General features: G+C 38.4%; 1 protein-coding gene across 1 annotated transcript in view; it reads right to left on the bottom strand.

Annotated features, from left to right (window-relative positions):
- Positions 1–1,679: 1,679 nt before the first annotated feature.
- LOC148308733 (unc-112-related protein-like) overlaps positions 1,680–16,945 on the bottom strand; it is a 96,881-nt gene continuing 81,615 nt past the window's right edge. Inside the window, exons 2-10 of the mRNA XM_088261232.1 lie at positions 12,397–12,630; positions 11,439–11,689; positions 10,755–10,978; positions 9,811–10,021; positions 8,205–8,431; positions 5,810–6,050; positions 4,502–4,714; positions 3,695–3,931; positions 1,680–2,562 (exon numbers count right to left, since the gene is read on the bottom strand). Coding sequence (XP_088117358.1) covers positions 2,362–2,562; positions 3,695–3,931; positions 4,502–4,714; positions 5,810–6,050; positions 8,205–8,431; positions 9,811–10,021; positions 10,755–10,978; positions 11,439–11,689; positions 12,397–12,630 — 2,039 coding nt within the window. The 3' untranslated portion in view covers positions 1,680–2,361. The remainder of the gene's footprint in view (positions 2,563–3,694; positions 3,932–4,501; positions 4,715–5,809; positions 6,051–8,204; positions 8,432–9,810; positions 10,022–10,754; positions 10,979–11,438; positions 11,690–12,396; positions 12,631–16,945) is intronic.

The raw sequence follows: 16,945 nt of genomic DNA, 5'->3' as shown, positions 1-16,945 counted from the left end.
ATACAAATATGTTAATGTATTAAGTGAAAAGTGTGTATAAATATTTTATAGTAAACTCTGTTTACCGGGATGGATTGTGAAAAAAATCACTCCTAGATTTGTAAATCCCTGGTTTGTATGACTCGAAAGCGCAAGTTATGCCCGATTTACTTAATAAACTTCTTGTACAAAATAAATATGCATTGCCTTCAAGCAATTTCTTCCAACCAATAAAATTATTATATTATACGATCAGCTCTTATAAATTCAATACAGGATATCGTCATTTTGTAAAACAACTGTTCTGTTGTTTTTTATGCAAACAAAACAAATTGCAGTATCTTTTGAAATGGCGTAATTTTCATTTATCCATAATGACATAATTTGACTGATTGAACCAAGTGTAGTTTTTACTAAATATAAGAGTAAAAAAATCACCGATCAACCTTCAAGGAATTAATGAATAATGTAATGCTGTCGATACACAATGCAGTGCTTAATAGACCATTGAATGTGGATAAGGTTCAGAGTATATGTGATCCTGGTAAATCAAGAGTGCTGTATTTTAAACGGAATTTGGAAATTAATGACACCATGTGTCTTAATCTAAATTGTATGTGAAAAATGTATAAAAAGGCACAATTTGTCGTTAAATTTGGCAGGAACATCGGAAGAAAGAAGCCATGCTCCTCCATGAAGGCAGTTAAAGATTCCCCATTGAGATTAGATTGGATTACAATATTTCACTTTGAGTGGTTTAAAATCTTCACATGGGTAAGCAGAAATTAATCAAAATACTAAAGATATTGACAAACTTATAAAATAAGTGTTACAAAAGTCAGCCATGCATATTATTATTTAAATAAATAAGTAATTACAATAATTATAACTGAGTTTAAAGTTAAGCATATACAAGACCGTGTGATTTAATCTAACTAACACTTGTGGATTGAATCCTAATGCGGAGAAGGCCATTCCAATAAACTTACATTTATTATTGGTAAAATGGTTTGGAAAATCTTAAAACACAAGGCAACCAACTTGAATAATGGCACAACTTTTCAAGAAGATCTAATAACAATCTTATTAAAACAACAATAAACAAAAATATATGTTTTTCAACCATTATTGTATCACACACGAGTTAACATTTCGAATTGTGTGATTATTCAGTTTGGTTTGCGGTTGGAAGCCACCCTCGTTGTTTATATGTGTATATAACTTAATTCTAATTCTGTAAAACTCCCTCTGTATTAATCAAACAATGTAAGGCACATATTTAATATGACCATAGATAAAATTCATGTAAAATAATATTAATTTGAAATCAGTAGACAATTTATCAATTTATTAAAAGTAATATTTCGATAAAGTATAACTTTGAACATTAAACATGATTTTGGTGATAAAACACTATCATCAAAATCTCTAAATCGTGAATCAAAATAATTTAACAATTGAGGATTATTGATATTGAACATTACAAATTCTAAATGTCATATTTATAGTGACTTTCCATGGAGAATGGCTAACGGTACCCAGAGGTGGGCTGAAGGGGGCTCGGAGGGGCTCGCGCGAACCCCTTGTTAAATTTGATTTGGGGTGGCGAGCCCCTTGTTAAATAAAGAGAAATTAATATTCTCTGATAAACTGCATACATAAATGTAATTTCAGTAGTTGGTTTAAATGCATTTTAAGTATTTATTTATTTATATTATTATTATGTATTTTGGATAGTCAAAACACAATTTTACACCTTCCCCTCCCCCTCACCTCTTCCCCTACATCAGCAAGCCCCTTGCTAAAAAAATTGGCAGCCCATCTCTGACGGTACCTTAGCTTCAATCTTATTTTTCAATCCTAAGCTGTATGAAAATAAATTTGGTAAAATCCAAGATATCATTGGAATATAGAAAATCAACATTATTCTATATTACGATAAATTCTATGGATTTTACAATCCTTATAAAAGTGGCTAGGTATGTTCCAAGATGTCAGTAAAAAGGTGACATTTAGGGATTAATGTTTGATTACCAATAGGGTCTTTTCGCGTATTTAAAAAATAAGACATTATAATCATATGATTTACATATTTTTTACGATGTCAAATTAATTTTCCAAATGCATCTAAAAACTGGATATTTTGAATGCCTACAAAGGATATTTTCCTCATGACATCTGTTATGTTTTATTCACAATACTCATAGTCTTTCATATTTTAAAAACGGAAAATTGTACATAAAAACATACTATATTATTAAAATCTTTAAAAAAATATGGTTTTACTCCGGTATCCCTGATTTGTGAAAAGACCCTTTTCTCTCTAAGTAGTTTGAATTAATTTCCATACATAACTAGATATAATAATAATTAATTGTTGCATCACACCCATCCTCCCGTCAGTTTGTGGAAGAGTTCTTCATCTAACTGCTGGTTGGTGTCCTTCGCTCTCATGGACAGGAAGATGTAGCCTCCGATGAACTCGTGAATGACCTTGCAATCTGCGGACTGGCACGAGAAGATGATGCTTCCTTCCTCGAACTGGACCATCATGTGTTTGATTTCCCAATTCACATTCCACGCCTGAAATACATTTATTACTATAATTATTCAACTCGAGGTAAAACATCAAAACAAAATAAAAACATATGGATACCAGAAAGTGAATTTAATTGCATTATTTTTCTACATCAAATACATCTGATTTTATGTGCCATATCGCTCACTCCTTTCAACAACGTCATATATCAAAAAACTTTTTTAGGAGATCGTTTTTTAAGTTTAAAAATAAAGAACAATGTATTAAAAATAAATATCAAGCTACTTATTGAACTTTTAACTGTGCAAGAGGTCTTTTTTTAAAACCTGAATGTATTTTCTCCATTTGAAAAATATTAAACATATTTAAAAAAAATAAATAAAATGCCCAGAAAATGTACTATATCCCTGCCGTATTTGCAGGGATAAAGTACATTTTCTGGGCATTCTGAAAACATGCAAAACTGAAAATTAACAATTTTTGATATATGACGTTGTTGACAGGAGTGAGCGATATCTAAAATGGGCGGGTCATGATGCGAGACAGAATGGACAGATGGGCATCCAGAGTTCTGTGGTGGAGACCATGGGACATGAAGAAAGGAATAGGCTGGACCCAGAAAAGATGGGCCAATGACATTGTCCCCATCGCGGGTAGTAAGTGGATTGAAAAAGCCCAAACAAGAGATGTCTGGAAGAAATTAGAAGAGGCCTATATTCGGGCAGTGGAGAGACGACTGACATAGAAAAAGAAGATCTGAATTATGTTTCTGATGGCAAACATAGCAAATTCATCTATAAAATCGAAGAGCAGATTTAAATTCTATAAAAAACACAGTAAATATTATGAAATTAATGAGCTCTTTCTCTTTCTCTATGAACGAGGTGGGGTTTATCAAAATTTTCCTTGCTATTGAATGAAGAATTAGCCTAGTCCGCCTCCATAGTGTCATGGTCAGCACCCTTGGTTACCGTACTAGAGATCCCAGGTTCGATTCCCAGGGGGGGTCAAATAAAAATAAGTGATTTTTCATTCTAATATTTATTCAATATTACCTTGGACAGGTACCTGAGCGGAGGGCTGATCGCCCTTCCTTTATGTGTTAACAATCAAGATAACACAGTGCAGTGCCCTATGCACCATCGGGTGTAGATAAGGGTTTGAAGAAGAAATTACCTTCATGGTGCTGAACCTCCAGGTCTTGAGATGGTCCCCGGTGTTCATGTCCAGCTTCATGATGCGGTTGTGTGCCACCCCGAGTAGCTCCTCCTTGCGGTGGCCCATGAACTTGACCACAAACAGCGTGAGGCCGTGCTCCGGCAGGTTCTGCCAGGCGCGGATGTACTGCAGCTTGGCCTCCATGGCCGACAGCTCCTTCACGTTGGCGTGGTTCTCCAAGATGCGCTGCGTCGCCTGCACATCCCGACATACACATCCCAGTCAATAGAGGATTCCATTATTTTGACAATGTCTTACAAATTAGATTGATAAAGTCCCTTGTGCCATTAAGGATTGTTTTCATGATATTCTTCCATCATTCTGGTCAACCACACATTAGTCTTATAAGGAATTAGCATTACTTCGGAAAGGTTAACATGAAGCCATCATCACAAATTCTAATTTGTGATGATTGCTTTATGATTAATTTAAATTCTATTTTTTCTATAAAAATAATCAATTTTGTAAATTCTGCTTTTTGGTGTAGGCCTTGAGGTTTGTTTTTGAGAGGGATTAGCCTCCTGCGATGTCGATTCCCAGCTGTATATCAATGTGGGGTAGTCTGGATACAATACAATGCGGGGGAGTCTGGGTAGTTCCATTTTCCTCACATGCTTCTCATACCATTGTCGTCACCTTCCCCACCTAACGACATCTGTTTATGAAGTTTGAATTTGTACTTTAGTCTAAACAATGGTTTACTGTGTAAATTCAAACTACGATGACTAGTGGAGTAGGTAACTAAGATGCGGTGGGGGTGCTCACCTTCCCCTTGAGTTTCTTGTGGAAGCGCGGCGCGATGTAGTCCTGCGGGTTGATGTCCAGCTGCTGCGGGCTGATGGCGGGGCGCGGGGCGGGGCGCTGCAGGGCCAGGAAGTCCCGGATGGCTCGCGTCTCTCCGGCCCAGCCCGCGTCCGCCAGTGTGCGCCCGCGCGCGCCCAACCTCAGGGCTGCCAGCCAGCGGGCATACTGCTCCTCCTGCAATATGAAAACACATCATTTTATAATAAAAAGAGGTATATATTAGAGATGTAACTAATGAGTAACTGTTATGAGACCTCCGGATCAGTCCGGAGGTTTAAATATTTCATACTTGCTGCTTGCCTTGATCAGTCAAGGCAAGCAGCAAGTATTAAATATTTAAATCTCTTAATTTTCCCTTAGATTTTGTATATGGTTTTCAATTTGCCATTTTCCCTACAAAAGTATTTGCTTTGATTTTTCTTTAATACAGTGACAGTGAACGTAATTTTAATTTTATAAATGGAGTCGGTGCGTATAGCGCAGTTACTCCTAGGTGTAAACTTGTGTCCCATCAGGAACAATACAATGTAGAATCGGTGAAAAAATAAAAAGATACTTTTTTGGTTTTCCAATTGGAATGGTATTTGTTACTTTTTCTTGGTTCGAATTGCATTAAAAGCTAGAAATACACGATACACGATAAATTTGTGCACTGAATGGTGCGATTACCCATAAATTATCAAATCTAGAAACCGAATTAAGTAACGAATTTTTGGAAAAAAGGCAGTATTTGATGAGGGTTTTTAATTTGTTTTCCAATGTCTTTTAAAGAACGTCATAAACCAAAAATTGTCAATTTTCAGAATGCCTATAAAATGTACTATATCCCAGTAAAAACGGCATATTTTAAACTTAATATTTACCCGCTACAGGGCAGAAAGTGATGTTTTTGCATTTTGAAGAAAAGGTATTATTTAATTATTTTTTTAAATATACTAAATATTTTTCGAATGTAGAAAAAACCTTCAGGTTTTACCTAAAAAGATCTGTTGCACAGTAAAAAGTTCAATAAGTGGCTTGATATATATTTTTAATACATTGTATTATATTTTTAAACTTTAAAAACGTTCCCCTGAAAAATCAAGTTTTTTTATTTATGACGTTTTTGAAAGGAGTGAGCGATATATAAAAGTTGTGGAAACATAAGTAATATGGTTGTCGATCATGGGAAGAATGGTGGAAGTCACTTGACACTTTGCAGAGCATTCAGCACTTAACTGCTAGTTACGGCTTGTCGAGGATGAAAGATCATTCTTTCTCATGACTCACATTGTCGCAGCGCAGCCACATCTCGGTCATGCCGTCGGCGCTGGGCGTCTCCAGCTTGATGGCGAACTTGGCCTGCGCCACGTTGACGTCGGGCGTGACCTCGGCCCCGCGCAGCGCCACCTGCAGCTGCGGCCGCGCGGCGCCTGCGCTCGCCTCCTCCCGGCTGCGGTACGCCAGCAGTGTGAGGTCGCGGCAGGTGAACCAGTGCCGCTTGTACGCGCGCAGTGTGAAGCGCTTGGGCCTAGAGAGATAAACGTGGCAACTTGTAACATAGATATAAAATGAAAAGGCCTATTATTCCATAAGTCTCAACTTCAATCTCTTAATCCAGGTCCGCCTTTGTAGTGTAATGGTCAGCACGCTCGGCTACCGTTCTGGAGGTCCCGGGTTCGATTCCCAGGAGGGGGGTCAAATAAACATAAGGGATTTTTTCATTCTAATATTTATTCAATATTACCCTGGATTGATACCTGAAGCAGAGGGCTGATCACCTTTCCTTCATGAGTTAACGATCAAGATAACACTGCTTTTATATGATACACAGCCCTATGCACCATTGGGGTGCAGATAAGGGTTTGAATGAAAAAATGAATGAAATCCAGGTAACGTTTTACAAAAAAAATAATTTAAAACACCATTTTTGTATTGTAAAGTTTTCCTTCGAAATAATTACATGTTTTTGACGGTTAAAGAACGGTAAGGAGTTAAAAATATATATATATATATGAAAATAATTTTTCTGTATATATTTTAAAATAAAAATAAAAAATGGGTGTGGAGAGACATGTTACCTCTACGGAGGTTGGTCGCTGATTGAATTCTGTGTTTGCGAGTAACGCCTTAAAAGAGGTCATGTAGTTTATCGTTTTGGCATTCACTCTGTGGTAAGACATGATCAAATTATAAATCAAACACTTGTTTTTAAACACTTGAGTATTATATTGTTACGCCTAGTTTTGGAAGCATCTGTAGCTTCTGAAACTAGTCATAACAATATAAAACTCAAGTGGGAAAAAACAATTTTATTCATAATTTAAAAAAACGGTCAATTTTATTTTGGATTAATTATAATATAGTAAATGTGAATCTCTAAGTGTGTTCACGGGGTTTAGGAACATAATGCTAAATGATGTGAACAATGGAATTTTTGTTACTTTGTTATTACACTTTCCACATGATTTTGAAGGTTAATGTGGTTTAAGGATAATTATATTAAAAAAAGAAAAAGGATTTGAAGACAATCATGCTATCTGACAAGTATTTTGAGTAGACTATAGTCTTGTTTATAAAATAAACAAACAAGTTAACACTGTATCGATCTGAAGAAGTGCCCTATGCACCATTAAAAAGGCCATAGAAACATAATAAATCAGGCTATTTTTGATGAAATTCCACCAAGCCAAATTTGGTCAGTGTAGATAGGCATTCCAAGGCTATGAAACTGTATTCCATTGAAAGAAGTATCAGAAATGACTCAGGCTTTCATTATTTAAGGTAATGGTGCTTCATACTCAGTTAATGGTGCTTTATATTCAAGATAAATAGGATTTTTTAAACATAAAAGGTTTAAATAAAAAAATTGGATACAATATTCCAAATAAAAATAGGGGTAAAACTAATGAGTAAAAAGAAAACAATACAAAGCTTACGCAGGAAAGCAGAATTCCCCATCGCACTTGCTTCACCCAGAGACCAAATAAATGAAAACACATCACATAAGTTAGAATCAAATAACATCTAAAATAAATAATAATAATTTATTACAATAAACTAATAGACAAGCAATTACGGAATTCCAATATAAACTTTTTACAATTATCTCCATGGCTTTTGATTTCCTGGGTTATAATGGCATCGTTCTTACACCCATTCATTTATTTATGCCCACACTCTGCTGCGCTCACACCCAGGCCTTCTTACCTCACAGATGTAAACAATCAAATTATAACTAGCACTAAATCTAAAGTTCTCTATGGTACCTAAAGCTAACTATGGACTCTAATCCGAGCTATCACTTATGTAAGTACTCTGGTCATTTTATGGGGGGAGAGAATACAAAATAATATTATATTACAAAGCGTTGACGGTAAACACAGCATATATCCTGGCTTAAAAACTTAAGAGAGTGGTACCATTGTAGCATTGATGACTGTCAAATTTCAAGAAAGTAATTAATACAATTTCTTCAAGAAATTCATTAATACGCTCACTTTGCACTACGTCACTAAAAGCCATATTATTTGATTAAATTTAACCGCCTTTGAATACTGAGGACGACGAGAGCTGACCCCAACAGTCTACAAAGGCGATAAGTTGGGATGGAGCCAGGAAGAAGAAGAGCCCTTGAATATCTAGAACAGCTTATCAAATGGTAAAGAATGATGTATCAACTCACTTGAGGAAGCGCAGGTTGTCACACAAGTCAGGCACGCGAGTGATGTCGGCTTGCGGCAGTGGCGGGCCCCCCTCCAGGGCTGCTTGGAGCTGCGCCAGCGCCATGTCTACTTCGTCCTCGTCCAGACCCCCGTTGGCTCCCGAGGTGTTGAGGGAATCTATCCCCGAAGTCAGGCTGTCTATCGTGTCATTTCCGTTACCATTGCTGACCTGAAGGTTTACTTGAGCCTGGAATAAGCAGGTTACACAAGTGTTTTAGTGTAGATTAAGTGAGAATTATTCTTACGGTGAAGACTGATCTCCACATTTCGTCGGAACGTAACACATTACGATGCGAGCATTCGTATAGTCAGTACAGAGAGCCGAGCGCTCCATCCATAGTTTCGGATGCTCGCCGCGAGCATCCGAAACTATGGTTAAGATGTTACGTTACAACGAAATGCTCCAGTCAGTCTCCACCTTTATATGTATGCTGAAATTACTGAAGACTTTTTTGCAAAAATGGTTATTTTTTTTAGGTGTGTACAAAATCGACAATATATTTCTCAAATATTGACTGATTTTAGTATTTCTTTATGGTATTGGCGGAGAACATACCAATCTACTCAAATAAAACAGCATTCCGTGATAAACATATCTTTGATCTATATCTTTAATAATAAATGCAATTTGAAAAAAAAACATGGAAAACTTTCATTCACAAGAGTGTGTCATGGTCGTGTGAAATTGGCTCATTCATGCGAACTCTCAGATTGGTAAGCATTCTAATTTTATTGTCACTATCACTACTTTCAATACAACAAACATTTTCGTAGGATGTTTGACAAACGCTTTCAAAATCACTATTGGACAAATCCGACATTGTAAGGGGAAAAACATTAGGTTTTTACAAAAAATACATTTCTATTTACATTAAAAAGAAAATTGTTAATTTGTGAATAGTATTGACAAATTGGAACTCGAGAAATACGCACGCTATGACACAATCTCCCAGTTCGACCGCCAAAATACACTGGCATCATCATCGGTATATCGACAGGCCACGCTTTTGACAAAGTATACCCAGAGTCGATATATCAATTCTCATCACCCTTAATGGTTAATACATTTCGCTCACTCCTTTCAAGAACGTCGTAAATCAAAAAACTTGATTTTTCAGGAGAACGTTTTTAAAGTTTAAAAATACATATAATGCAATGTTTTAAAAATATATATCAAGCCACTTATTGAAATTTTTACTGTGCAACAGATCTTTTTAGGTTTAACCTGAAGGTTTTTTCTCCATTTGAAAATTGACTAGTTTTAAAAATAAAAAAAATTAAACAATACTTTTTCTTCAAAACGCAAAAACAACACTTGCTGCCCTGTAGCGGGTAATATTAAGTTAAAAATATGCCTCTTTTGGTGAGATAAAGTACATTTTCTGGGCATTTCGAAAACATGCACAACTGAAAATTGACGATTTTTGATTTATGACGTTCTTGAAAGGAGTAAGCGATACACGGTATAGGTCCCAACTAACCATTTTAAGGTAAGTCAAACAATTTTGAGTGGAGTGTGTTTGAATTATGAGAATACAGAGAACAGATAATCAAGTTTCGACTGACCTGTAGTCCGGCAAACACCAGCATCTCTTCCTCCGTGCAGTCGATCTCCTCGTTGAGAATCTGCCAGCGGGCTTGCTGGTAGAGCTGGTTGATTCGGATGGCGTCGGTTCGAGGGTTGAGGTCGTAGAAGGTGTAGAACTTGAACTTCAGGCGGAGACAGTCTCCTTCACGGACGCCCTGCTCCATTATAGACAGGGAGGAGTCCAACCACCTGAAAAGATTAAAAAACATTAGAATCTTGGACCACAGGTTCATCTCGATGTTTTTAAAACAGTTCTCCTCCAATTGTCTGTGAGTGCTGTCACAAGTGAAGAGTGATCTGCATCATCCTTTTCTTACCTTCACTGCCGACTTCCCAGGCCGACCACAACTAATTCCGGGTTGTCTCAGAAAATTATATGTGAAGCCATTTTCAAAAAGCTGTTTCACATAACTTAACCAAACATAGAGCCATTTTTTCAAAGGAATAAGAAAAGAACATAAAATTACACACCATTAATTTATATGCATTCGTCCGACTTTTGGTTAGTTGTCGTCTGATTTCGTTTCTTCTTCTTCAATCATCACTTAATCCATTTTGCTTTAAAAACGAGATCTCAAATACCAGATCTTTAAACAATTCCGCACTGCTCTTTGAAACATCAGAGATCAGATATTTGAACAGCTTTTCTCAGATAAATTTTCAAAAAAAATAATAAACTCGCACAATACACAAAGACCTCACTTTGCGTCGTTGATATGTTCCAAAATATCGCGACACAAATTGAATTGCTATTTTCCATTGGAAATCATATAAACATCAAAAATGGCAAAAATGAGTCTTAATTCAGTAACCACGCAACTTGAAATGAAAAAATGCAAAGTGAAACAACGCAAAGCGAGGTCTGAGTGTACATCTATAGGCTTCTACATAGAACAGTTGACAATTCTTTTAGCATCCTTACCCAACGTTCATGCGAGCTCTTTCCACCAGAGACTTGGGTCTGATAATGGAGTCCCTGGCTTCACGTCCAGGATCCGATGGACTGTTGGCGAGGGACATATCGGAGGAGCCGTTGAGCATCTCCAGAGACACGGAGGTGTTGTGCGGCGTCATGTAACCGTCTGACAGGTCGCCATTGGAGTGGGTGGTACCATTCATGCCTCGCTTCCAAGTTCCGTTCTGGTGCTGGAAGAGAAGAGAACATTAGCTACATTCTTTAATGTACATCTGTAAGAGCACACTGCCAAGAGAACTCCCAGCCGTTTACTAAATATACACCCATAAGAGCACATTACCAAGAGAACACCCAGCCGTATTCTTAAATGTACACCCTTAAGAGCGCACTACCAAGAGAACACTTGGCCGTGTTCTTAAATCCACAACCATAAGAGTACCAACATGGACGGATGCCAACACAAATGGTATGTTGTATGCTATGATCAAATCACTTATTCTTCCTGGCTTCGTCTCCAAATAACGTCTTTGCAGACTTTGGGGTCAGCTCTCTTTATCCTTAGATTGTAGGACCTACAAACTTATTTCCTCTGCTTCACTTTGCTTGCCCCTGGAATCCCGCAAGCTGGCCTCCAGGCATTATCAGTCTCTGGGCAAACCACTGTCAGGCAAAGATATGAAATCCACTTACTGCCAAAGGAGAGCTGATGGGCGTGGCAGACTGGGACCGGGGCGGCAGGTTGGGCGGGGGCGCGCACAGCAGCGGGGCGCCGCCCGCGTCCAGCGAGCCGCCCGCGCCGCTGGCCGCGATGAAGGTGTTGGTGTCCGGCGGGGGCCGGCGCTGGCCGCCGCCGACGGAGCCGCCCCCGTCCCGGTAGTTGTGCTTCAGGTGGGACGGCTCCAGCTGCCGGCACAAAGACAGCTCCTCCGGGTGTCTGATGCCTGCGGGGAAAGAGACAATAACAATTATACTGGTCGCTTCTGTAGTGTAGTGGTAGGCATGTTTGGCTACCGTAGTACAGCTAAATTCTCAGGGGTTTCTTAATAATTATGTAGAAGTAATTTTTCTCAAATTAGCAATGAAGGAACTTGCGAAGGAGAGATCAGACGTTGTATCGCCATTGCCAAAAGTGCCATGTCTAAGCTAGACGAAATTTGGAAAGACAGGGGTGTGACCAAGATAAAGCTTGTCAGGAGCAAACTCCTGGACCAAAGTCCACTCCATTTTTCTCTATGCTGCTGAAACATGGACCATAAACGCAGCAGAAAGGAGAAAAAATTACGGTTTCGAAATGTGGTGTTGGAGGCGCGTGCTTCGAATCCCATGGACAGCTAGACGCACCAATGTGTCCATTCGTCAGGAATTACACTTGGATGGCTTGACTCTGGCCAATATCTGTGTATGACAGATTCTTCAGTTCTTTGGACACGTTGCGCGTAGCAATTAAGATAACCTGGAACGACTGGTTGTGATTGGTGGCCTGGAGGGGAAGAGAGGGACAGGAAAATCCCCCACACGATGGACCGATCAAGTTAGGACAGCAGGAGGCACCTGGGTGGTTGGAGCCCTACGTGCAGCGCAGTCAAGGGATAACTGGAGAAGAGTCATCAGAATATTTGAGGGTGTATGGGGTGGAGGTCGCACTCACCGAGCTCCTTGCACAGCGCCATGACGGCGTTGAAGGTCTTGACGGAGAAGTCGATCTGGCAGTTGAGGTAGCGGAAGTCGGGCAGCTGCACGCGCAGCGCCTTGTGCATGGGCGTGAAGTGCAGCAGCGAGTCGGCCGCCACGCCGCACTGGTCCAGCGTGGCGCGCGTCCGCGACAGCCAGCAGTTGCGCTCCGGCCACCACAGCGCGTGGTCCGACCAGTCCTTCGTGAGGGCTGCAACAAAATCGAAATGTCAGTCATTTCATACTAACACAACTGTAGAGATAAGAACCCCACACCAATATTCGTAATAATTCGACACACATTCCTTGAAGTTATGCAGCAGCGGCTGGAACTACGCTTAACAAAGCGTCATGATATTTGCGATATATGTAGAAGTTTCAAAAGAATTGAGTAGTGTGGTTATGACAGGCGCCGTGGCGTATTTATTTAGACGCTCGACTGCGAAACTGGCGTCGCGGTTTTGATTCCCGCCAAGTGCAAAATAAATTCAAGAAATATTGTTATTCAATTGTTCTAGGTATTTGTGATGTATTTTATACATTTACCTTCCCTATCCTTACTATCCTACCTGCAGACAAGCCTTTAAAAGTACAGGTTTTGCGGGCTATTCCTTAAAAAAACATGTGTAGAATGTTTTACGCGTGTAAAGCCCTGTTAATACCCAGACTTCCATATTCTTCATCTATGTTGAGAAAGCAAAATAATTAAAAAAAACGTCATTTAAGATTTTGACTCGTTTTTCGATAACCCCTCTTTCGTCTGATCTGAACGCATCCAATTATTTTTAATAAATAATTTGTGGGTGGAAGGAGAAGCGATACATCATCTCGGTGGATGACAACACGCGGCCATCGGTATATCGGTACATCGGCACATCGATACCCGCATTGGAGATTTATAAAGATCATGTCACGGATTGGTCCACCCTACCGCGCTAATGAATGGGTTAAAAGTCGTCTGTCAAACTTGAAATAAATCTGATAATAAATAATTATTGGGGAGGGTATTCAGATATATGTCCGCCTCCGTAGTGTAATGGTCAGCACGCTCGGCTACCATACTGGAGGTCCCGGGCTCGATTCCCAAGGGGGGGATCAAATAAATATAAGGTATTTTTCACTTATAATATATAATATATTCAATGCCCGACTGGTGCTTTTATTCAATGCCTCCCTGGATTGGTGCCTGAAGCGGAGGACTGATCACCTTTCCTTAATATGTTAACGATCAAGATAACACCGAGTTTATATGATGCAGTGCCCTATGCACCATTGGGTGCAGATAAGGGTTGACTAGTCATAAATTAAACCCTGAAGAGGGCAACAGGTTGTTGCCGAAATTAGTTGGTTAATAAAAATGTGAGTGGATCAAAGCACAAAGTATTTTTATTTCTCGAAATAATATATCAATATGATCCATAAAGTTAATGCTTTCAATATTCAAAACACAAATTTAAAAACTTGTTATCGTGACCACAATAGCATTACGTATTCGCTTTCTTCGTAGTAAAATCACAATATTTTCAGTTAAAAGCCATGATTCAGGGCTTTTTTTGGCGGCCTGCATTCCCGCGGGGAGTATGGTCAGACACAGATATGACGCACTTCACGCTTCTGGACATAATCGCGTTTGACACGAACATGAGCGGCGTGAATCAGCTCGCATTGCACACACGTCATACACGTGTTACCTGTGGCAGAAATATGCCTAGCGACCAGTGATTCAGCGGACGAGAAACTGCCTTAGGACAAACCTTTCTTACACCGATACTTAAGAATTAAGTGCAGTGCATTTGATAGAGAAACGAAACGGTTCAATAATAAATATCAGTCAAGCGGAGTTATGATTTGATGTTTCCCAGAAAAAATGCTACAAGATCAAGCGAAAAATCCGGCATTAATCAAGTCACAATCGTATGAGAGTTGTATGGAAATGAAACATGGAGTTGGCATATAAAGGATAAAGTAGACAAAATGCAATCGAATTGCGATCTCTCAGACGAATGCGCGTGTCAATACGGTGTTTGATAGATGTTCGAATAGCGATATGAAGAAAGAATCGTTGAGAATTGGTGAGATGTAAAGAAGCTTTTTATTAAGCAGAAACTCTTATATTAGTATGTGAGGTCCGAATCCTGGATTACAATCACACACATGAGAAACGCCAGAAAATACCATTTTCATTTTTATTATTTAAGCTTATAATTTGACCAGATAATTTATTTATTTAGTAAATAAATTAGCATTTGCAATATACGGTATGGATGAGAAGAGTGGGATACCAATAAAGCTATAAAAGGATGTTCTTCGAAATAAAAATGGGCAGTTTATACAAAATGAAAAATGAAGAAAAAAGGATCGCTATTTACAGTCCTGCCACTGAAGTGGGTAGTAATAAACGGGGGAAACAGGAGGATGTGGCCAGGAAACGATAAGATAACCAACCGAGTGGAGAGATATCACCTCAGCACAGAAACGTCGCTGTTTACCATCGGAACGTGGAACGTTGGCTTATCAGCCCCGAGGTGAATTAACGGGACTCCCCAATTACAAATACAAACTTTTTATCATAAAAACTTTTTGACGATACGAAAACTAAACCAAAAATATGAACTAATATGTATACTTCCTGATTGGAGATAATCCAGATTTATAAACAAGTATTTTGGATATAATCAAAATGTTGTAAATAAATTAACTGGTCCAATTATAAGCTATGTTTTAAAACATAAAATACCAGCTTTTTTATTTACTATTTAGTTCAAATCAACGCCCAGAGAGTTTTTAGAAATATTTTTGAACACAAAGTGATTTTAGAAAAAAGTCAAATTAATAGATTTGTGAGAAGAAATTTTTTGGTTGGTCAATCGGTGGTTATCAACGGTTACAGTGGTCAAGGTTTTATGGACGTGTGTGTGTACTCTCCTACTATTTCACTCATAAAATGATCAGCTTTGAAGTTCTTTAAAAGGACTTTTATTATCAATGAATAAGAGCATGTGAACAGTACACAATGAGTATTCTTTTTTCTGTCCAGCCCCTTGAAAAGTCTCGAGGCATATGTATTACGTTACACACTACAGCGAGTGGAGGATACATGACCGGAAGACAGTCGTGGAATCCAGATGCCTCTCTTAGGTCTATATTAAGAGTATCGAGATGTTCCGTTCCATCCGCGGCCTTGATACGTCAGTGCCGGGACGAGCACATCGCTAGGACTTTCTGAACCACTCGAGATGAAGGGATTCCCGCTCCGTATAAAGCTGAGAGTCCAAATGGACCCCCGGAGAATTCTAATTGGTACCACTATGTCGAATCAACGACCAAAATAAAGCGTAATAACCCTGAGATTACGTGCATTCTTAATACCATGTATTAATACATTCTCCATAGAGAATATTCTTCTATGTGGGTTTTTTTATAGGTAGGAGTTGCATTTAGTATTTACCTTGCTTATTATGTACACGGTTTATTATAGATCATTAAGTGGATTTTGTTTCTTCTAGCTAAAAAAATAGTTTTATTTTAATCTGTGTTGGGAAGAGGGAGGATGGGGCATTTTCTTCGTGGGTTACAATCTGTATGATGATATTGGTTTGCGTCTTTCTCATCTCTATCTTCCGCTCGTCTTTTTAACTCGATGTATTCGCTACAGAGCATGTCGAGTATAATATTACAATTTTAAAACTGAAGATGGTATTTTTACATCTTCTTTTAGCCCCTTTAATGCGCTAAATGGTGCATAGGGTACTGCATCACATCGACGCAAAGTTACATTGATCGTTAATTACGTGCAGGCAGAATGACCAGTCCTCAGGTACAAGTCCCGAGTGATATAAAATAAATATTGAGAGTAAAATAAAACTTCATATTTATCGAATCCAGGACCTTCAGCATGGTAGTCAAGCGCGCTAGTTAGTGCATGGCACTGTGGTCAGCAAGCCGCAGGGAAAGACACTGCGAGCCTCTGGTTTTGAGCGACTTAAATTTTTGTTCTAACTCTTCAATAAGTTCAAATTAACAATAATTATGCAACTTAGTATGTTCCTGACCATTAAACATTTAAGCAGCAAGAATTGGCAGAAGATCGAAAGTTCTCCATCAGAATGATAGTAAACAAGATGTATGTTACAGCAAATCATCCGTCAAATATCTGTAGTTAACATATTATACAAATATAGAAGAAGAGAAATCTGGTAAAACAAAGACAATGTATTTGGTGACATACATTTTTTAATGGATGCAAAAGCTAATAGAAACAGCACGAAGAAAAATAAAACGTAACAAAAAATACAAATTGCAGGATTTAAAATATTAGCAAGAGTAAATATTAACAAGAGTAAAGAGTAGATACTGATGTAACGTCGTGATTTATATATAGATGTTGCTAAATTAAATAAATTTACTATCAAAAAGTTAAATGATAAACAGCTTCAAATGAGACTTGTGTTGTAATGAAAGTGAAATCACTTATTTTATCTTATTGTCGTTAAGACATTTAAAATGAATATTAAAGATGCATTCGA

This window comes from Brachycentrus maculatus, unplaced genomic scaffold, assembly GCF_059751285.1.
Source record: "Brachycentrus maculatus isolate JH-2025_06_01 unplaced genomic scaffold, ASM5975128v1 h1tg000152l, whole genome shotgun sequence".
Taxonomy (NCBI): Eukaryota; Metazoa; Arthropoda; class Insecta; order Trichoptera; family Brachycentridae; genus Brachycentrus; species Brachycentrus maculatus.
The sequence above is the reverse complement of the archived record's forward strand: the minus strand, read 5'-3'. Positions and strand labels throughout refer to the sequence as shown.